We start from the raw sequence: 23,756 nt of genomic DNA on the forward strand, positions 1-23,756 counted from the left end.
ATTGGGAGTATCCCAACATTGGAGACAAAAAGACAAAAACTGAATGAAGTGTTAGAGTGAAAAAACATGAGTGAACAGGGAGACAGGAGCAGATATTAAATGGTGGTCGAGGGGGCATGGGGATGAATGTACCAAAAAAGTGGAAGACCAAGTGAGGTTACTGATGTCTTCAGGGAACAAGTTTAGTCAAGTATTACAGATGGAAGCCACAAAGGAAAGAATTAAGATTGAACAAAAGTGGGGAGGAAATGGAGGCAACAGATGAAGGGGACACCTGAGATTGATGGTGAATGAAGGAGAAGAAACTTCACTGTACTTTTTTCTTAAAATGTTAATATACAATGCATAGAATAAATATCTGTCATGAGTTCACAATTATTACGTCCATGCACACATGAATAGGTGAACGAATGAACTGAATGAATCATCCATGTTGAATATGAACAAATACTATATCTTGATTTCTTCCACTTAATCAGAAAAATTTCACCTTCTTTTTTATGCTGTGGATATGTAAATAGATGCAAATGTACTTTTAGGTGACAGAGTTGGTCAACAATTATAAGATAAAAACTGATCTCTTTCTAACATACTACTCTTCTACCTCTTGTTATGGGAAAAGACCCACCCAGAAAGTTATATCACTATGATTTAGACTGTGGGGAGGGGAATATTATTAATAAACACGAAGGAATTTTTTTGTCTTTTTTTTTTAGGGCTGCACCCACGGTATATGGAGGTTCCCAAGCTAGGGGTCCAATCGGAGCTACAGCTGCCAGCCTATGCCACAGCAACACCAGATCCGAGCCTCGTCTGTGACCTACACCACAGCTCCCAGCAACGCCGGATCCTTAACCCACTGAGGGAGGCCAGGGATCGAACCTGCAACCTCATGGTTCCAAGTTGGATTTGTTTCTGCTGTGCCACGATGGGAACTCCAGGAATTTTAACTTTTATATCAATTTTTTTAGTGTAAGCTATAACTGATGCAAGTGGCTCCCATGTGGATAGTTCCTTTTATTAAAACTAATTTCTCTGTATGTTTGGAAAATGCACAATTTTATCATCATGGAGAAAAGCCTACGTAATGTCATTTATACCATAAAAAACAAACATGACTTACAGAAACAGAAAAAAACACCTGAAATCAATAAGCATCTGTTTACTTTGCCCCATCTAAATGAGAAACAGATACCTAGAAAACATTTTAGCTATAATTTGCCTTTTTTAATGCTATGAAATTTGTGCTGAGTGGAGAAAAATCATGCTTGATACGTTCAACTTACAGTACATTTTCAAGGTGAATTACTAAATCCTCAAAACTTGACCTTCTAATGAAGGCACTGATGCAAGCAGCATTGGTGAAGAAAACCACAAAGATATAAAAATGCATAGATATATGATCAACTAGGGACAAATTTTGATGGAATTATCACCAGATCTCTACAGACAAGGCATATCTATCAAACGTGCCTACCATAAGCTTTGATTCCATTAATTCCCGAGAAAAGACATCAGGTAGAGTTCTGGATTCCAGGTGTATAAACACTAAGAGATTCTGATATTACGATATCTTTCACGTAGAAACCCGAACCCAACCCAACCAGATGGAGAAGCGAGTTTCCGCTGGGAATGCTATCTACCCTTTTACTACTGGTATCATTACTTAAACGTTTAATGTAGGAGAAACTGAAGGCCAAGAAAGAACATGCCTGCACTTAATTTCAAGTGACAGCTAATACAGTGCATTAAAGGTGTAATACTATACACATGGTAGTTATATATAAATAGTAACATTAAAAGGGGTTACAACATCCCTAAGACATCCTAAGTCTAAAACACTTAAAAAGCACATTTGCAGTACAACTTATCTTAAATTATTTTAATTGGTTTCAAGAAGACTTCAGATTAGTAATGGGCTTTGACTTTTTCTGATTATAAAAGAGAAACACAGATGAATGCTTTTTAGGCAGCCTAATATCATTCCCAGGTAGACGACCAAGTAACCTGTGTTACTTAAATGCCATTAACTATCAACGAATGTTATTTTCACATAAGTGTTTTATGTAAATTTTGTTTTCCTAAAGTTGTTAGTTCTCTTAATAAATATAGCTAATGCAAAATGTCTTTTTCTTTTTTCTTTTTTTTTTTTTTTTTTGTTCTTTCTTTGCATTCATTATCCAGGAACTTTTTCCAAAGAGAAAGAGTGTGGGGGAAGGTGGAGAATGACAGAGCTTGAATACTTAGCGACCATTTTACTGCTGAGGGTCTTTTTTTTTTTTTATAGTATGAAAAATAATCCAGTTACATTCTTTAGCTCGATTACTTACAAATAACTTATCTGAAAAAAAAAAATCAAGTAAATCTGTCAGTTGTGGAAGTTTATTTTTCCATGTGTTATCTAGAGATAAGCCAGCCTGTACTATCAGATTTCCACTGACATAATTGTGCATGAATTCTGATCTGATTTGGTATTACATGGTGCAAAAGGTGACACATTTCCTCTAATATACCCCATTAGAAAGGAAAGAAATTGCCAAAGTATGAAATCTGAGGACCTTGATTCAGAAACTATGTGACTTTGAGGTCAGCTCAATGGAAAAAAAGAACTTGTTCAACTACCCCAGGCACTGAAGGTTGTGACAAGCAAATCTAACACCCAGGGTAGTTACTCTGTTGGATAATCAATAAAATCTTACATTATCAGACTGCAACAGCTGTATATTCATTTACCATATTGCCTTGCATGTCTCCAAAATAGTCAGGTGTGGAATCACAGAGAATACAGATGCTGTTCCCATTCCCAAATCATTGCTGATCAGAACACTTGGCTAAAATACCAGAACCAAGAAATAGCATTTATGTGCATAGGTGCTGAATATTGATTTTAACATCCACCTAATGCTACCTCACTAACAGCAGAAAAACATTAGCTCCAAGGATCTTGGAAAAGAGGTTTGACCGAGGTTCTCAAGAGGTCTTACCACAAAAGTTTTGGAGATATAAGTAATCTTTGAAATCCTCTGAGAAATGTCCTTGAACAAATTAGTAAAAGACCAGATGTGAACTGCTGGCAATTTCAAATTACATTTCTAAAAAGTAGAAACCCTTATGTTTTAAGAAGGAAATGTTCTGCAACCCCCTTTCCTCGCTTGACTTTTTATTTTTGGCAGCCAGTCAGAAGAAGTAAAGCCTTATTTCCAGAACACAGGGCTGGCACTTTGCTCTCTATCAGCGGAGGACAACAAATGTCCATTGTAACATAAATAGGAATTTTAAAAGGATTCTTTACAACGCCTTCCTACCCCCACTCCCCAACCAGTTTCAAGGGAGAGCTTAGCTAGAAGGTGAAATTTTTGGACTGAATCCTTATCTAGGGGCAAAGCAGAAGAAGAGAGATATATGGGGAGCCCTTTGAGATTTCAGTGGAGAAGTAGAGAATGGCAATTTGGTCAGTTCTTTGTTGCTTCTCATTTGGTAAATCAAAAACAAAAAGTGTAATTAAAAGGAATACCATGATAAAACTCAGATATACCTGGCAACTTGAAGGTGCTGTGTTTGTTTAATTTTTGAGATAGGCTAATCCAGCACTCTATGTTGATAAACCTTAGACAAAGAGAGAGTCTCGTGATAATAGGCTCCATATTCCTGAACGCTATAGGACATCTATCAGAAGCTTTTGCTCTTTAGAAATTGTGGCTGGTTTCATTTTCCAAAGATGGCCACGCAACACCTCTTACCCCTAAGATTCTTTTTTTTTTTTTTTTTTTTTTTTTGTCTTTTTGTCTTTTTGCCTTTTCTAGGGCCGCTTCCCATGGCATATGGAGGTTCCCAGGCTAGGGGTTGAATCGGAGCTGTAGCCAAACAACCTATGCCAGAGCCACAGCAATGTGGGATCCAAGCCTCATCTGCGACCTACACCACAGCTCACGGCAATGCTGGATCCTTAACCCGCTGAGCAAGGCCAGGGATCGAACCAGCAACCTCATGGTTCCTAGTCAGATTCGTTAACCACTGCATCACGACGGGAACTCCCCACCCCTTAGATTCTTATGCAGTATAATCTTGACACTCCTGATGAAGAGGTAAGATTGAGTTCACCTTCTCTTGCATCTGCGCTGGCCTTTGTGACTTGTCTGACTAATAGAATATGACAGAGGTGATATTCTGGGACTCAAGACTAGGTTGTGAAAAGCCTTGCAGCTTCCACCTGGATCTCTTAAAACACTAGATTTTGAATTCTCCCTCTCAGAACTTAGCTGCCATGATATGAGAAACCAGAAACAACCTCTAGTCATCTGAATGAACCCCCCTGGATGTTCAGCACTTAGATGACCACAGCCCCAGACATCTGGCTAGAACCCCAGGAGAGATTCAGGCAAGAACTGCCCAGGGGAGCCCACTTAACCCACTGAAGAGTAGAAAAATGGTAAATTATTGCTTTAGGTCACTAAGGTTTTGGTTTTTTGGAGGATGGGGTAGGGTCACTCACTTCTTTTGACACTTCTAGTGAGTTACGTTTTGTCTTGAGTTTTCACTTGAAAAATAGTGACAATGGTAGCTGCTTCTCAGTTGACCCATATTCCTCCAGCATCATATTTTCCTAATGATTCTTCTTAGATTAAGGCCAGATTATGCATGGTTTCTATACATATTCTGCTCTGAACTGACTTTTGAGGCATTACAAATATTTGGCCTCCTTTTACATTGAGACTTCTCACTTCTACATTGGATTTGTGTTTTCCTATTGGAAGCACACTAAATAGGTAAAATGCACTGTTAATAGATCTGTTGCCATCTTTCTTCTACACGCTCTCCCAAGACCTAGCACCCAGGGAAAATGGGCTGGGCAGGCACATAGGATGCTTTCCTCTCCCTATATTGAACAGAACAGGCTATGCCTATACAACACTGCATTCCAAGTGGCCTAGTTGTCATCTTTAGGTGGGTCAACAGGCTTTGCTACAACATGACTGGGAAGGAAAATTAACTAGAGGATTTGTTTTCTGATCTCAGTTTCTTCATCAGACAAGTTACCTAATTCTTAGTCCTAGCTTCTTCTCTGTGAGATAAGTTAACTGATTTTTAGGCTCAACTACTGCTCTAATTAAGTCACATTATCTGGTTTCTAATCCTCACTAGCCAAGTTAATCTTCCTGATACTGAAGCATGGGAATGATACTTGATAAGCCAGTACACTGAGTTATCGAGAACACTGAATTAGGTAAGGAAGAGAAAGCTCTTTGAAACAATGAAGTGCTATGCAAATGTAAGACTGCATTAGCTGTGTATCTCACAGTCATTCAAAACCCTTGATTTTCCCTTACTCTACCCAACACACATTTTTTTTCAATAATCTAATTATAATCACTATTAATCTGTCATATTTGTTTCTTTCTATTTTCATGATTACTGCTTAGGTGGAAGATGCCATTATTTATGGCTGGGGCTACTGTGGCACCTTCTAGTCTATCTCCCTCCTTTGTCTCATCACTTTCTTTTTCTTGTCTTTTTAGGGCTGCTCCCACAGCATTTGGAGGTTTCTAGGATAGGGGTCCAATCAGAGCTGTGGCCGTTGGCCTACACCAGAGCCGCATTAACACCAGATCCAGGCTGTGCCTGCAACCTACACCACAGCTCACAGCAGCACTGGATCCCTAATCCACTGAACAAGGCCAGGGATCAAACCTGTGTCTTCATGGATGCTGGTCAGATTCATTTCCACTGAAATGCCTTATCACTTATCATGATGCAATGATAAAAATGTTATAATAAAGTTATGAACAGAATTTGGGTAGGAAAAACAGGAGGGTGACCATCATCGCAGGATTGTTAGCAAATGTTGCACAGAGGAAATGGCATCATCTGCCCCACTGTCCAAGTTTCCTTCATGATGAAGAACAACTTTCAACATGACAATTCCTTACTAAAGTACTGCTTTGATTCCTCATTACCTAAACTGCCTTTGTTTCCTTATTGCTTGCAGAATAGAATTCAAATTCCATAGGTGATGGCTAAAGCCTTCACAATCTTCATTTTCCTGATCCAGTGTCATTTTCCCTCCACTTCCACTCTACTACCCCACAAACTCCTTGACTTTACACACCATACCTCCTCATCCATCCTTCAAGACCCAAATGAAATGCCATTTCCTCTGTGCAACATTTGCTAACAATCCTGCGATGACGGTCATCCTCCTGTTTTTCCTACCCAAATTCTGTTCATAACTTTATTATAACATTTTTATCATTGCATTTTAATTATTAGCTTACACAACCAAGGGCCCCATCAGACAATGACTTCCGAAAGGCCTATCCTGTGTCATATTTATCTTTGTCTACCCAGTGACTCGTCCTTCAGTATATGTTTATGATAAAAAAGTATTATTTTTTCAATAAGAGAGATACAACAGCAAAAGAGTTCAACCTCTATCTGAGATTGGGCTTCAAGGGGGTGGGGATGGGTTTGGAAATTTAGGAAGAAAATATCATTTTAGAACTTCCTGCTGAGACTTTGACTGCTTTTATAGGAAATGTTTTATGTAAAATTATATGAAGACATTGATTCACACAGAGGATATGGCATGGCATGCCGTAACTATTAGCTAAATTATGGAGCAGTTAAAAAAGACCTCAAAATCATAGAGGCCTATAAAAACAAAGGTTTATCTTTTGCTCACATGGCATGTCTATATGGGTTGCCTCCATGGCAGCTTTATTCCAGAACTCAGGCTGAAGGAGGACCTCCTACATGGACAGTTCTACCTGTGTTTCAGGAAAAAAAAAAAAAAAAAAAAAAGAGGGATGGCAGAGCCAAGGAACGCCCTTGAGTTTTCTTTGTGGGAAGTGGCATGGGTCAGTCAAAGTGAGTTCCGTGGCCAAGTTTGAGAACAGCAAGCAGGAAAATATATTTTGAACAGAAGGCAATCTGCCAGAGATGCTACTGAAGGTAAAACAGGTGACATCGTCATCACTATGTTAAGACCTCTAGAATAGTTTCTTGCTGATAAGAATCTAAGAAAACACACCCTGCTAACATGACTACAGCCATATATCTTTTTTTGCTTTGAGTCTGGCCAACACTGGAAAATTTCAAGGAAAAAAAATTCCATGAAGTTTTTATATCTATTAATTTTGTATTAATTATGGGGTGTAAAGGAACAAAAAAAAAAATACAGTATTTCATGTGTGACAAGATTACAGCCAATGTAAGCATGGGACCAGTATAATTTAACAAGCACCTTAGGCTGCCTACTTTAAAAATCTACTAGACACTGTCGATCTTTTTGTTTATATTAGCACATCCTGACTTTTAAAGACTGGGACTCCACCTGGCTTTGAAATTTCCCCAAGAAAAAAGCTGTATTAAAACATTTTTTTGAGTTCTACCATATCACCCAGAAAAATAATCCACAGGCCACTGAAATGTTCTGGTGAAGCCACACAGTGCTTAAGGTTGTGTTCTTATCAAATGATGTCATCACTACCGAATTTCTGACATTTCTTTAATATTTCCCTTTTCACATGTAACTTAATGAAAATAGATACCTCTATTTGCATAGCCAACTCCTGTTGGCAAGTTATCACAACCAAGGAAGAATTCCTACTTCGTGAACTCCTTTTAGAACATGCAGAGTCAATGTCTTTAACATGGTGAAGAATTTCTTTGCCAAACAAACTTTCAGGAGGAATAAAATTCTTGGCACTCTCTGCCCAGAAGGAGCATCTGTGACACTTGGCAACACATCTGGTTCTGCTGCTTTGGTGAAGAAACATGCTCCTCATCTCAACATGCAGTGGTGTCAGCCGGTGTCAACGACTCTGCCAGCAATCATGAAAAACTGTGTCTATTTCTATGAACGTTGTCAACCTCCCAAGAGCCAGGGCTGACACACTGCTATTTCAAGAAGTCTTTGTCAAGAAATGGGAGTACAAGAGTAAATTCATTGCTGCAATACAGAAGTTAACTAGTTTTCCAGAGGACCTATCTAGAAGTGTTTGGTTGACCTTCCTATGAAAGTTCTGCCTTTCTGAGGCAAAGGAAATCCAACTATTAGAATAATGCAACAGGAAAGAGTCCATTCATGGTTTGTTTTACTTGATGGATATTCTTGCCAAATTACCTAGGTAAATCTTTTCCTTTAAATTCTTTTAGCTCAACTGCCACTCTGGAAGGGTGCATGGGAGGGAGACATCTATCTAAACATTCCACGGCTGGAGAAGAGCTTCTGCAAACTGGAACAAGGGATGACAAAGCTTCCCATTTTGTTTACAGGTAGAAATCCATAGACAGCTGGAACCACTAGATAACCCTTTGAAAGCTAATCCTGCCTCTAATGACCTTAACATACAACCAGGAATAATACTTGATCCTTTTAAAAAAAATGACAAAGCATTAATGATGCAGGCTTTTCAAAAGATGATCTCAACAAGGATTTTGGAGAGCTCTAGGAATCACTATACCTAACCCCATCTAATAAAGCCACAGTAGCTCCTATTTTGTTTGTTACTGTTTTCTTTCGCCAAGTCAGTATTTTAAGCACTTTTTGTCATGAAACTGAAAAGTCATAGTCAAACAGATGTCAAAAATAACAAGCCTATTGCTGTGTCAAAAAAAAAAAAAAATCTCCATAATTTCAATGCCAAAGCCAAACATCGGTCTTCTTGTAGAAGCTTACTTTTGAGCTGAATTAAACTTTTTTTTTTTTTAACTTGGAAAATTTGCATTTATCTCAGCTGTTTGAGGAAAATAGGCACTAATGTCAAGAGAAATGTGGTGAGAGCAACAGAGATAAGACTTTAGGAAGATACTTCATAGTTGCTGTAAAATAATTCAATTTCCATTGCAAAAAATGGCATGAAGAAGTTTTTATATGTGTTCATGTGCTTTCTTCTGAGGAGAAAGCCTACAGCTTTCTTCAGATTCTGAAAGGATCTGTGCCAAAAAGAAAAAAAAATGATGGAGTTCTCTGGTAGCTCAACAGGTTAAGATCTAGCATTGCACCGCTGTGACTTGCGTTGTTGCTGTGCCATAGGTTTGATCTCTGGCCAAGGAATTTCCACATGCTGTGGGTATGGCCAAATAAATAAATAAGTAAATAAATAAAAGGGCCTATATCCTAAATAAGGTTAATACCCTCTGCCCTGGTGCTTTGTAGAATGAAACATTTCAAGGAATGGAAAGAATGTTGTGAGGAAGTGAAATTCTTTGGTTGAAAAATGAAGTTAACCATGCCTTAGTGCTCTACTCGCCAATAAATAATGCAGGCTCCTAAACAGGAAAGTAACCAATTGTGCTAAGATAGGCATTAATCCACTCTCACTATGGACAAAATTTTCTGAAATAAAACTAAGGCAATTTGGACTCCCCCCTAAAGTTTTTTCATTAGATACTGTTCTTAGTTTCCATATTAAATGAAGAATCATACAGCTATATTTACATGGAAGAGTAGGACTAAGATAACAAGAAAAATTAGGAGCTCAGATCTAGTGCTTTAAAATATAGCATTTTTAAAAACTTTTTAAAATTAAAGTATAATTGATTTACAACATTGTGTGAATTTCTTCTGTACACAAAGTGACTCATACACATATGTATATATATGCATTCTTTTTCTCATATCATTCCCCATCATGTTCTATCCCAAGAAATTAGACACGGTTCCCTGTGTTAAATGGTAGGAGGTATTATTACCATTTTTTTAGAAGTATAGAAAATGCAGTTGGAAGGCTCCTGTATTAGTGCCTCTTGCTGCTATAACAAATTTCCAAAAATAGTGGCTTAAACAACACAAACTTATCTTACAAAAAATTCTGCAGTTCAGAAGTTGAAAATGAGTCTCACTTGACTATCATCAAGATGTGGGCAAGGCAGCATTTCTTTCAGAAGGCTCAAAGGGCCTTTCCAGCTTCTAGAGGCTGCCCACATTTCTTGGCTTATGATCCCCTTTCTCCAACTTCAAAGCCAGTATAGCAGCTCGCCTCCCAGTCAGTGTGTGTTTTATTAATGCCAATGCTCTGGCCTTGACTGCACGTTTCCACAGTGGGTCCTCCATGGCTGCTGTTTCTTCGCCTTCAGGTTTCCCTTGTACTTGTTGAGCCTGCTGTGCATGGCAGCAGATCCTGGGGCTTATGGGACCTCCTGAGTTTCTCTTTCTAATTTGGCTAATGGTGGTGAGAACAAGGGTGATGGATTGGCGGACAGCTCAGATCTTGGTGAGCTTGGACCATGTGCCACCTGTCACTTTGAAGATGCCCAGCTGGGAGAGCAACTCCTTCAGGTTGTCCAGATGTTTCAGCAGCTCTTCAGTAGCCAGAAAGGTTTGAAGCCTTGGTTTTGGACACAGCTGCATAAGCAGCCGCCACCTGCTATACACTCTGATGGTCTCCTTCACTTTAAAGGACACTTGTTATACTGGGCCCATCCAGATAATCCAGGATAATCTCCCTCTTGTAAAGTGAGCTGATTAGCAAACTTCATCCCATCTGTCACCTCAATGCCTCTTTGCCATCCCGTGTAACATACACACAGGTTCTAGAGACCAGGACAGGGACCTTTCTGAGGGGCTATTATTCTGCCTACCACACACCCACACACTCCCTTGGCTTGTATGATGGGAAAGAGCTGAAAGCATAAGAGAACAGTGAGAAGAAGTGTAAACCAAGAAATAGCTCCTAGATGGGATGGGTAGTATGTTCCCTGACTATGCTACTACAGACCATCCTTGAGATAATTTGCATCTACACTTTGATATTTTGTTTGTGTGTTTTCCCCCTGGAAACCTTAAGGAAGGGTAAAGATGCCAAACTTAGAAACTTGAGTTCTAGCCCTGGCTCTGCCACTTGTTGTCTATGTCACCACTTGAGTTCTAGCCCTGGCTCTGCCACTTACTATCTATATCACCTCTGGTAAGTCCCTTAAGTTTGTATGAACTACAGTTTCCTCATTTTAAAATGAGGTTGAACTAGGAGGAGAAGGGAGAGGATGGACTGGGATGTGCTGAGTGGAAGCAGCTGCTCAAAGGAAAGTTGCTTTCATGGAATCTCAGGAGTTCCACTGGCCCACGAGAGAGTCCTGAGCAACACTTCGGTACCCCCAATGTCAGAGGCCCTAATCCCTTCTCCAGCTAAGAACTCTGGCCCATGACACCTGTCAAGCAAACCTTAGTCATCATGGATACCTGTCCTGATGCCCCAGTCAGGGTCATGGTGCTACAAAGCCTAGCTATAGAGGCCAGCCAGGTGTGGTGGATGGGCTCAGGCCCAAGGGCTGAGGAAAGGTAGCCCCCGAGGATGCCCAAATGGGGGAGTGAGTTGCATGTGTGCAGGCAGAAGGTCTCTTGCCTTCCAGGAGATGGAAGACTGCTGGGCATCAGGGCAGCCTTCTTTTTTTTTTTAATATATATTTTTTTAATTTTCCCACTGTACAGCAAGGGGGTCAGGTTATCCTTACATGTATACATTAAGGGCAGCCTTCTTTTGCCTGTATTGGGTACCCTTCAGTTTTAATTTGCTATGATTTCAAATGATGTAGAGAGTGTTTCTCCTGACTTCAGGTCAGTGGGCTCTCAACCAATAGGTCCCTAATAGTAGGAATGGACCTTCCCCATTTTCTGCCAATTGTATTCTTATTTGCTCTTTTCTCCAGGAGGCCACAAGAAGAAAGAGCCCATTAGGTTCTCTGCATGCCCAAACACTCCTCACTCAAGATATGAATTAGATAATAAGCAAGTGGAACATACTATACTATCACTATAAAATGTTTCTCAGCATGAGATGTTTCCTATATTGAAAGGACATGTCTAGGCAGGTGGGCTTTCCTAATTTGTTTATTGTAGGATAGTTATACCAAGGTCTAGCAAAACAAGGAATGCAAAGACTTTTCCAATTTTTTTTCTAGAGTAGGGGTGGGATTAGCTGGTTATATTAGACAGAATTCTAAGGTGGCTGCCAATATTACTATCTCCTGGTGTATATGTCCTGTATAATCCTCTCCGTTGTGTGTGAGGAGACTTTGTAATATGATGGGATAGTCATTGCCATAATTGGGTTATGTTACACGGCACAGTTGACCATAAAAAGGGAGATTATTTTTGGTGGGCCTGATCTAATCAGGAGACTGGGCTCTTCCTGAAGAAAGAAATATGGCATATGAAAGAGACTTGACACAGGGTAGATTCTCCAGTGATGGATATAAAGATGGATAAGGCCATAGAAAGTGGACACTAGGAGCAGAAGGCCAAAAATTAAAGGGGGGGAATGGCTTAAGGCATCCAACTACAAGGAACTGAATTCAACAAACAAACTAAATGAGCTGGTAAAGTGGATTTTTCTGCAGAGCCTCTAGACAAGAACTCAGCTTGACTGTGAAACTGAGCAGAAAGCCCAGTGGAGCAATCCTGGGACTTCTGATCTACTGAAGTGAGTGCAAATAAATCAGACTTTGAGGCTCTAAGTTTGTGGTAATTTGCTATGCAGCAATAGAAAACTAGTAAGCTAATATAATGGTATTTCAGTTAAATATAAGTTAGGATTTTTTAAAAGATTTTTTTTGTCTCCTCTTTTCCTGCCTTTCCCCAAAGCTTTGATCAGTTTCCCCACCAGGTACTTTTTTCATTGAGTAGAACTAGAAGATGCCATTTTGTCTGATTAAAATCTTCTCTCATATCATTTATCAGTTATCTTTTCCCTACCTCCCTCATAGTTGATTTGAGATGCAGAGATGTATTCATCTTAGGTATCTTATATACATGTTTATGGCTAGAGAATCAAACCAGAAAACACAGATTTTGAGAAGTAAAACAAACAATCTGTGTATTTTGACATAACTCAGATACATTCCATTCATTGCACCTAATCTTAAAACAGTAACCTTGCCATGATGGTTGAAGAAAAGGAGAAGCAATGTAAGCATATATGTCTGAACATTTTAATGTCTTTTATCAATAAATATTATTTGAATGCCATCCATTTGGATCCATGCTTCTCCTGAGAAAAACCTGCATTCTATCTTCTGCTTTCTGATGCTACAGCTGGATCCTATTACAAGGGTAGGACGCACCACGGGCAGCATGCCTAAACTACAGAATAGGAGCTGATCTTCATTAATTAGATGTCTAGATTATGCAGATGGACCACTGTATTATTATATATAACATAGTGAAAAACACCTTTATGGTTTGTTGTTGGCTCCACCTAGGTAATTTAAGCCTGATCTACTAAAATATTCTGTTAACCACAAAGGCAGAGTTTGGTGTTAGGTGAAAAATCAGATCAAACTGTGACTTTGTGGTTGATGGCTGAAAGAATACTTTACAACAAAGGGAATTGAGAATGCAATATGATGTCTTTCTAACATTTAATTCAGGAAAAATTTCATCTCCAGTATAGCTTAACCTAGTGCTACTACATAATGCAGATATAAGTGAAAATATTAACAAGTCAATGATTCAGAAGTAAGACTCACCATTTAAAACTGATATTTTCTGCCTTTGTGAAAATCATGGAATTGGATTAAAAGAGAAGCCACCTAGTTTCAGATTTAAGCAAATGTAGACAATTGAGTCTAGAATGAAGAATGAGTCTAAGGATCAGAAACCCTCACCTGAATAATGATTAGCTGTTTTAATAAAAAATAAAAACTTATGGAAAAATACTCAAAAGTCCATCATGCGGAAAAGCCTCAAGATCTGGGACTTCAGGTAAACCATGACTTGGCTTTCACCAACTTTAACCAAAGTCTTCCCAGGTGCTAAAGTCAGCACTGAAGAAAAGCTACTCCAAAACTCTTAAGTAATTGTCATCCTTGCTTCAACTTCTTATACCTGTGTCTATGCCATCTATATAATCATGTTGAGGGAAAACCCTCCAAGCTGAAAAGAAGTGAATGACTTCAGTTTCTGCTCACACGGACCTTGTCAAGTAGCCAATGACTTGTCCTTTCATTGTGAGTGACTAATATCAATGCTGGCTCTAAAGAAAGACACTTTTCATAATCGTCCAACAATCTGCTAAGTAAAAACATATGGATGGGCTTAGGCAAAGCCTGCCAGGGGTCTTTGCTGAATGGAAAACAGGTGCTCTCATTCTGTGCCACGTAATACCCCATTTACCCCCAAGTCCAAAGGTTATAGGACTAATAGCTGCCTTGTGGTAATCAGGGAAAGCCAAGACACTAGCCCTCGTGAAACATCTGGGACATATTTTACATACTTGCAACATATGCTTCAGGTTCAATTAAAGTGAGGCTTTGGCACATTTATTAATCTTTTTTACTTTTATCCTATAAGAGGACCCACTGACCTGACCCCACTATTATACCACATGAGCAAACAGAGGAATAATGAGAGCTAGAGGTCAGTACCTGCTCAGATGGCAAAAAACACATTTGTTTTCTCATGAAATTCCATTACGCGTGACTCTACACACAAACTTTAAATAGAGGAACCAAAGAATTTTTTAAAATAGGAAATTGCCCTTCCCCCATTCAGACACACTGACAGCCAAGACTTACAGAATTCACCACTGCGAGAGCCAGTTGAGAGACAGAAGCTGGTAAATAGAAACTTGAAGCGTCCTTTCATATTTTCACTTCTTACAGTGAAAGCTTTTTATTTTCAGACGTCCACTCTTAGATTCTTCCCTCTATTATGCAAGTCCCTGAAAGTCTACTGTCAATTATTACATTGGAGATTTTCTTTTTGTTTGGATGTGATTTGTACACTATCCATTGCATTATGAGTGAGAAGAAGAAAAACCTTATGTATCACTCAAATAAAGGGTTAGGTTTAGGAAAATCAGCTCACAATCCTTTCATATGGAAAACATGCTGTTTGTCAGCATCCTGTTTGGAAGAATACAGTTGAATTCACACAGTGGCTTAAGCACTCACTTGCAAACAACTTTGATAACTAGACCTGAAAATGTGTTAGAATCAGGGTGTCAATTTCAGACAACCGAACGCTGGATTACAACAGATGCCACTCCAGAGATTTTGGGTTGTTTCTACCTTGGCATGTTCTACTTGACATCTATGTTTTGGTGAGCAGGCTAACCAGGTGTGCTATTGGTTTCCCACCCCTAAAATCCTCTGTATTAAAAAATGACCATAAAGGGAGATTAGTGGTGTAGAATATCAACAAACTGCCTACAAAAATACAGGTTGACTTCAAGCAGGGGCACTGAAGTACTCGACTTCACTAGGGTTTCCATTTATTAACATTTCTGGGGAAACGCCTGCTGCTTGGAATGGATCTTTACGGTGGCTTTAATAATAAAGTGGCAACAAGCAAGGGAAAATGGCCATAAATGGATGGCAGCTCAGTGTTTATCAGCAGAGAAATGATGATTCAGAGCTGGCATGTTGAGTTAAAACACAAGCTCTCTACAGCTCTACAACTGACCTTAACAATAAATCATATCATTTATTGCCAGAAGTGTATGCTCATGTTATTCAACATTAAAAACAAGCACATATGTGTTTTTGCAGAAAGGAGATTCTGTTTAGTTTATATTTGATGATGTTGCTAATGACTAAATGATGTCCAGAAGAAAAATCTCACATCGAAGTGCTATCAATTTAAACATGTTTGAAATAGTAGAAAGGAGAAAGCGTGTGTGTGCATGTGTGTGTTTCTGTTTCTTTTTTTCTTCTAGTAGTGAATATTAGTCATTAAAATCACTTCGGAGTTTAATCACTGTGAATTTTTTTTTTTTTTTTGACATTCCCAGTGTTTGCCTCAAGCCCACAAATTCTTACACTTGGTTATACGTGCACATCTCTATTGGAATCAAGGTCAAGGGCATAAATTAAAATATATTGTTTTTCTCCTTTCTTCAAAAAATTTCACTGCTTTACTCTAACACAAGTCAGATAGATTCCATGAAGGTCAAAAATCTGGTTTTAGATGCAGAACAATGTGGAAATAATGAATGATATTCTCACTTCCCCTCCCAATCTCACCCTAAGACTTTTTAGATTTTCGATCTAGAAATGCCCAAGGATAATGATAAACCAGCATCACTCTCCTCCTTGTCATAGAAAGCTGTTCTTCTGACCCCAGCCACTGCTGCAGTAGTCCAAGGTCACTCTTATTCCTCCCTCCAGTTGTTCCCTCTCCCCAGAGGACAACCAATCCAAACAGTCCCAGAAACTAGCTGTTATTGACCGTGGTCACCATCCCCAAGCCAACCAGCAATCGAAACTCGAGCCTCTCTGAACAGACTTTCCTGACCAAGGAGCCACGGTGGCCATTCCAAGCCTGGGCAAGGGCAGTGAGCCCTGGGGTTATTTAAATGCCCTCTGGAGCCCTCCACATGCATGTGTTCTTTTGCTGAGCAATTCTTAGAAAATTATAGAAGACAATATCCACGTTCAATGCATGCAGGCTGTTATTTTTTCACTTCTCTCTTCCCTCAAAGTGCAGCCGGATTTGTAATACTCAAGATAGGACAAATTTTTGCCCTTCAAAAACAGTTGTCACTGCCGTTATCTTCACGAGAGCTATCAAGTTCCAGACAAGCGGCATTATTTTTTTTTTTGTTCCTGGCAGAAAAATATTTGACCCAGCTCTGGACAAAAGCGAAGACGATTTATAGCCCTCTCTCCCTCTTTGCAACATGCAGTGGCATTGTTAGGATGATAAACAGCACTGTCCAATTTTCTGGACTCAAAACACTTCAACTCCTTTTTTAACTGTCTGTGAAAACAGTGTCATGTCTACATTTCCCCATCCCCAGGTACCCAAGTGCTGGGAAAGATAATTACCTTGTCATCTTTGTCATCTTCTTCTTCCTCGTCCTCTAGCATGTCCTCCACTACCTGCAGACAGAAACAGAAGTCGTTTTCGAGCTCTTAAAGGAGAGAATTTTGTTCTGTCAATTTGAACCTTTCGGAAATGAAAACTTTATTAACATTTGAAACAGAGGCACTGAGAAGGCATGTTTGATCTAGAGATAGGGATTAGGAAAATGCTATGCCTTTAATTGATGAATACCAGGGAACCGAATCCCAGTCAGGGAAACCTATTTGTGTGAAATGTTCTGTAGCAACTTTAAAAATTTGAAAAACGCATCACGTAAACTACACTAATTTGAGCGATGCTCTAAATGAGGGGATTTCTTTTTTTTACCTACTCCACTGTCTATATCAATTAGGCACTTTCAGTTTGGAGCTAGATAACTAAGAAAACATCTCTGTTCTTTCTATTTTATCTGTCACCAGACTCTAAGATAAAAAACTATGTCCATTCATTGATTCATGCTGGTGATCTATGGCATAAAATTAACAGTATCTTTCATGGCTCCAATTCTAATACGGATGTACAAATGTCAACTCTTGACTATCTTTGAATTACCCATTCATTTTGTGGATTCCCTGGAAAATCCACTTTTAATTCTCTGTGATCTTATACATGGATCACGTTATGAGAATGGATATTACTATGGAATTAATTTAATTACTATTAAATTAGAAATGTAGTCAATAATCAAATGTGTATAATATGTATATATTACCCATGTAGGTAGATAGGCATGCATGTAGTTTTGAATGGATCCTGGTTTACTTAACAGAATGGAATAGTCATTTTGGATTTGCCAAAAAATTTCTCCTTGCCTGGATCAATACATAACTGCAGGCATTACAAATGAGACTTCACCCTGTTTCAGGTGTTTTAGTATGTTTTTATGCACACACACACTGCATGGAAATCATAAATCTTTTAAACTTTGGGAGGTGCTGTTATTCAGGTAAGTGCCAACTCATGATTGTATTTATGCCATCTGACATAACTTCTAATGCTTGTGGTGCTTTTATTATTTTTTTTATTCAGTATCTTTATCTCTAAAGAAACTTGATAGGATCATGGTTATCAAGTATTTTTAAAACTTTCTCCCAAAGCTCCTGACTTTGGAAGACAGAGGTAGCTAGCTCCTTCTTTCATGTGGTTTTATGAGAGAGACAGGAAGAGGCTATGAATGAAATCGCCAATAACGAAGACTTCCTATACAAAGTTCTGAGATAACATGTCAGGACTCTCAGCTATTCTAATGACTTTCATCAAATATTCTAAAAGCATTAACTGATTTAAAAGAAGAGCCCAAACACAAACCCCTAGTTCTCATGAACTGATACATAACTAAAAGCATCTGACAGACTGGGAGCTTGTTCCTAATTTAATGCCAAACTTTCAACCCTTCTATTAAATGGTAGAATCTTGTGGACTTTCACTTGGACATTCAGCATTTCAAAAGAACCAGAGTAGGAGTTCCTATTGTGGCTCAGCAGAAGCGAATCTGACTAGTACCCATGAGGACAGGGGTTCGATCCCTGGCCTCAATCCCTAGCCTCACTCAATGGTTTGGGGATCTGGCATTGCCGTGAGCTGCTGTGTAGGTCATAGATATGGCTTGGCTCCCACATGGCTGTGGCTGTGCCGTAGGCTGGCAGCTACAGCTCCAATTCAACCCCTATCCTGGGAACTTCCATATGCTGTGGGTGAGGCCCTAAAAAGCAAAAGCAAATAACAAAAAACAAAAATCAAAAGAACCAGAGAAACACAATGTGCTGTTTCTAATACTGGGTGAGAATTTGCACTTATTTGGGGGACATATAAAGAAATTCTGCAAGAAAGAAAGGTCTCTACATTCTAATTATATTTAACCACTCAATAAGCGTTTATTATAAACTCCATCGTCCAAGGCACGCGAAGCCAAGGACTGCATGACAATGAAGATGAATAACAAACAGTACTTCATCTAAACTCGTGGCAGCCCTCAAGGGGCTTATAATCCAATAGTATTTAAATGGGGGGATATCAGATAGCCTTTCATGTTGACAATTTCCTAAAATTTTGAAGCATATGTATCATAAGTACATAGACATCAGTAGTAACGATGTACATTTGAGGTGCTGTATGCCAGGCTATTCCAAACTGGGTTCCTTGTGATGGAGAATTAAATAGGAAAAGCTGTCACATTATTTCAGTACATTATGTTGCATCAAAAGAATTCCCCTAACACAAAAAATAGCTAAACTAGAACTCACACCCAGACTGTGGGATAGAAGAGAGCCAGGTCTCAAACCCTGAGCAGTCCTGAAATACAAAAAAAGAAAAAGAAAAAAAGGAAAAGAAAAACAAAAAGAGAACTGACCTAATCCTCACATGATTTTAAAAAAGTGATTATAATTTTGTATCTCTAATAAAATAATGTTTAAGATTTTAGATTTATATTAAGTACTTTTAAAGGTTGATCACTATTATCTATTTCTAAAAAATAAAAATTATATTTGAGGCATACAATATGATTATTCGATATATATTAGATTGTTTCCTAAAATTACCCATGCAGAATCATAATCAAATATGGAAAATAAATAGAATATTATGCTTTTATTCCTGTACATAAAATCAGACAATATTTTAAATGATTATTATTAAGAATGTATTACTCTCTCCCCTTTTCAGTACTAACCATCATACTACAGATACAAGGAAGGCAGAATGGTGTCAGATTGTGCCAGCAGTTGTAAGGTACATAATAGGTGTTTAGGAAATATTTGTTGATAGTGTGAATAGAGGAATACATCATCTATGCTTCATATCTTTTTTTCCTTTTTAAGGCCGTACCTGTGGCATACGGAAGTTCCCAGGCTAGAGCTCGAATTGGAGTTGCAGCTGCCAGCCTATGCCACAGCCACAGAAATGCCAGATCAAGTCGCGTCTGCAACCTACAGCCTGTGGCAACAGCAGCAGATCCTTACCCACTGAGCAAGGTCAGGAACTGAACCCGCAACCTCATGGATACTAGTCAGGTTCTTAACCAGCTGAGCCACAGCAGGAGCTTCTATGCCTCATAATCTTTGGACACACTCTTTGGTAGAGGGGCTGTCATTTATCTCACAAAAATGAACCAGCTCACCTGCAAAGACTTAAACCTAATCAATGATGTAGATTAATATAAGCAAATATTTAAAATGCTTTCATAGATTTGCCTGGTAATAGAAACCATGGATATTGAACTTTTATTTTAAGATTTGGAGATATCCGCTATCTTCAAGTTAATTTTCCAACACTCAAAATATCATTGAACCATAAAACAAACCAAGAGCTTAATTTACACATTTCACAAGTCGGCTGCAGCTCTTACGTTCAGAAACGACTCAAAGAGGTGTACAGAATCAGGCTCTTCATTTGCAAAACCCAAACTGTTCCCACCCTGCACAAGTGGGTAATTGGCTACGCACAATTGCTCCACAAATGTGCAGCCAGAACCACCCAACACAACCATTTGCTTTTACATTTGGCAGACAAGTGTTGTGTTAGCAAGAGGCCTTTGTGTTGTGTAGTAGCACCCGAGCGAGGGCTTTTCCCCTCCTCCAGTGCCTTTTTAATGTTACATCATAAACATCTACAAGTGAGGATTTACAGACGGTAATACAGATGGTTTCCTACTGATGCCTTTAAGCTGCTTCAGAATGTAGCCCACTATTACACTTTGCTCAGGTGAAGCTTAAGGTGCCTTGGAAAAATGGAGATAATAATAGCACCTATTCCAGTGTAGATTAGGGAGCCAATGAGTTAATGTGTTTCAAGTGCTCAGCATAGTTCCTGTATTGAAGTAAGTACTCAAACATGTGAGCTATTACTACAAATAATAAAAAAACCCATCAATTTAATAATATTTTAACATACATTTTCAGAAATGACATCTTTTTTTCCTGGGCAAAATATTCAGTATTTCAAATGACACACACAATTCTGATTCATGTTTCACTGACACTTAAAAAACACATAAAGGGGCACAGGTAAAAGCATGGATAAAGAATTCTAATTAAAATGATAATGGTTTCACAACTAATTTTCAGGCTTTAACGGTCCAATGAAATGGATAGCTTTGAAGGCAAAGTGTCTCAGAAGCTGAGCTGTGCTCTAAGACATGAGTCCTGGCCAAATGCAATGAATGTAGAAACTGCAAACCAAGCTTTTAAAAACAAACTGTACATATCACTGAAGTGCATTTAATGACTACACAAAATTGTCGCCTTTCCCAAAGAACTCAAGTAACACCTACTATTTAGAAAGAGAGTGCTGGAGTAACTAAGGAAAACAAATAAAATAGAGAAGTCCCAGTCTCAAATTCTTGCTCTTTCCTCTTCAAATAAAACCAAATAGGGACTACATAGTTTTGTTTTCAAGTATACAAAGTCCAGTTGCCCAAACACTTGTCAACAATAATTTAATAACAACACATCTGTAGGATTTCCTTGAGGGAAAAAAGAAATGAAGAGTGACCAAAAAAATGCATGTGTTAGAAAAGACACATTTTTTACAAAGTTGGGTTTTTTTCCTCTTTTCTTGAGGGGGAATATCTCAGATGGGCTCTAGAATTCTTTTTCCAAATTATGCTTTCTGATACCTTGCTTGAAAGCAAGTAGTATTAATCAAACAAAGGAAGGGCACAAGGGAAATCAGAAAGATGTAATGCAAGCAGTTAAAAGTGACATGACCTTCTGTAATGTCGCTCGTCACAGACTTATATGCCACACACTGGAGGAAGGTTTTGAAAGAAACTGATTCTTGGAACTATTCCTTGAATGTAATACTAATAAAGATGGCATTTTAAAAAACACACGTAGACAGCCCCAAATGCAGTATTCCAGCTACATTATAGCCAAAGAATAAGCAGATAACATTATTTTAAAAAGCGTAATATTTCTTCTTTCGTATTCCATATCTGCTGAACATTTGTCATTAACATACAAATATACAATGCAGCTATATATTTTTAAAGTCTATTTTCAAAATAGAGCCAAGCTGCATCTGTAGAATCTATATCTTTATATAGGAGCTCTATTAACATTATGCCTTTTAATTCTAATCCGACACAACTAAATGCTTTATGATTTGCAAGGAAATAAAATTTTATTTGGCCAAAAATGTTAAAAATGCTGTTGCTAATCTGAATAAAAATAGGACAGCATGTTTAAAATTATTCCACTAGACAAAGATGTATAAGGGAGGGGAATGGTAGGATACAGAATAGGAAGATGAAAACAGTGAAAGGAAAACTGGATACAGGTAAACTTCATTACTGAAATCACCACAGGACAGTGAATACTAAGCACTGCTTTTAAATACCAACTTAGGGTACATGCTTCAAAGCTAAAATGGTAAAAGGAGGTTAAAAGGTCCATGAATAATTCTTCGAACATTTTGTATTATAATTTTTCCAGGCTAAGTCTTCCAATTATTTATCTCTCTTCAACCAAAAAGGAACCAAGAAAAAAAAAATCTTGCTCATGTTACCTTTGTAAATAAGTATCGAGTACGACAAAGCCCAAAACTCTGGAAAGCCAAATCTGACATAAACCAGTGTCTTCTGTATGTTTACTTTCCCTCTCAGAAATAGACTTTGAATTAAATGGATGTTTTGCTAAGTTCAGAATGAATAGTTGCACAATTCAAATTGCTTTACTCAAAAGGGTCTATAAAAAACGACACGTTTAAATTAAAGAAGAAATCACTGCTGTCCAGATGTGCAACTGAGATGTTAAAAAATTAAAGAAAATTGTCACAAAAGAAGTTTCATATTTAATTTCATATTCAATAGAACATCCAAGTGTGTACAGATGCTTATATTTGGATACATTACAAACTAAATGCTTATTTCCACCCTAGAGATATGGAGGAATTTGGAGAGAGCCGTTTTCTTCAACATGGTCTGGAGTTCATTTATGCCATTTTGTGTGGGCATAAACCAAGCAGAACATGCATTTGTCTGCCAATGGATGTATTACCAGTGCAAATATCACATGAAATTATTGAAAGTCTCTGAATTGAGGAGTTGCATTATTTCAGATCACTTGAAAGCACTGGAGGTTGGGACGAAGACTTCTGTGGTCAATAAGATCATTATAGGTGCACTTGTGCTGTCATTTGCACAACAGAACACCTGCACCTCTCAAGGTTTTTGAGAAAGAACTTCTGCAAAATGGTGCAATTAAACTGCACATATAATTTACTCCACATTTGAAAGAATAATAAAACCCATAAACAGGTCTGGGATATACTGTTTCATCTAGTCTATCTCAAAAGCAACTGCATGTATGATGGCTGCTTAGTTTGATTCACGCTATTAAGGATTTGACCTTGGAGTATTTCAGCTACAGTAGTCATCAAGATAACTGAACCACTAGATGTAATAATAATTAGTGTGATAGGCTTGCCAGTGAGGCTGAATATATTGCAATACAAAAGAAGGCAGACTAAAAAGAAAAGCATTATTACTTACTGCTAAAAGACTTCCTGATTTTTACAGAGACACTCAAATACAATTATTTCTTCTTGCACAATGCATTTCCTTGGCTCATTCTGGGAAGTGCCATGCTGTAATTTAGTCTGATTCTTAATAGGAAATGTGGCTTTAATGTGGCTATCAGATGCCTTTTGATGCATGCCACTGATTACATACAGCCTGTATTCTGCATCATCAACAACAGCATTCTTATTTGCAGTATAATATGCTTTGCTGTAAGGTGCAAGGACAGTAAATTCACTTTACTGGCCAAGAGTCTATAAGCTTTTACTTTTTAAGTGTCGGCTTAATTTGCAGAAAAACCCTTCTATTAAGAGAGGCTAAATACAGTATAAATTCTATAATCAATATAAGCATATTAAATGTATTTCTTTTCATATTTCCTTCTCAGTGTTCTTAAATGCTCATTCTTATACCTACACAAAGCACTGTGAACAGAAC

The 23,756-nt window shown here is 38.2% G+C and overlaps 1 protein-coding gene across 13 annotated transcripts in view; it reads right to left on the reverse strand.

Moving 5' to 3' along the window:
• MCTP1 (multiple C2 and transmembrane domain containing 1) overlaps nt 1-23,756 on the reverse strand; it is a 535,249-nt gene that overhangs the window by 63,376 nt on the left and 448,117 nt on the right. For all 13 annotated transcript variants that reach the window (XM_021084534.1, XM_021084531.1, XM_021084533.1 and 10 more), the window contains one exon: nt 16,765-16,818. In XM_021084534.1, the coding sequence (XP_020940193.1) occupies nt 16,765-16,818 (54 nt within the window). The remainder of the gene's footprint in view (nt 1-16,764; nt 16,819-23,756) is intronic.

This window comes from Sus scrofa, chromosome 2 (assembly GCF_000003025.6).
Source record: "Sus scrofa isolate TJ Tabasco breed Duroc chromosome 2, Sscrofa11.1, whole genome shotgun sequence".
NCBI lineage: Eukaryota > Metazoa > Chordata > Mammalia > Artiodactyla > Suidae > Sus > Sus scrofa.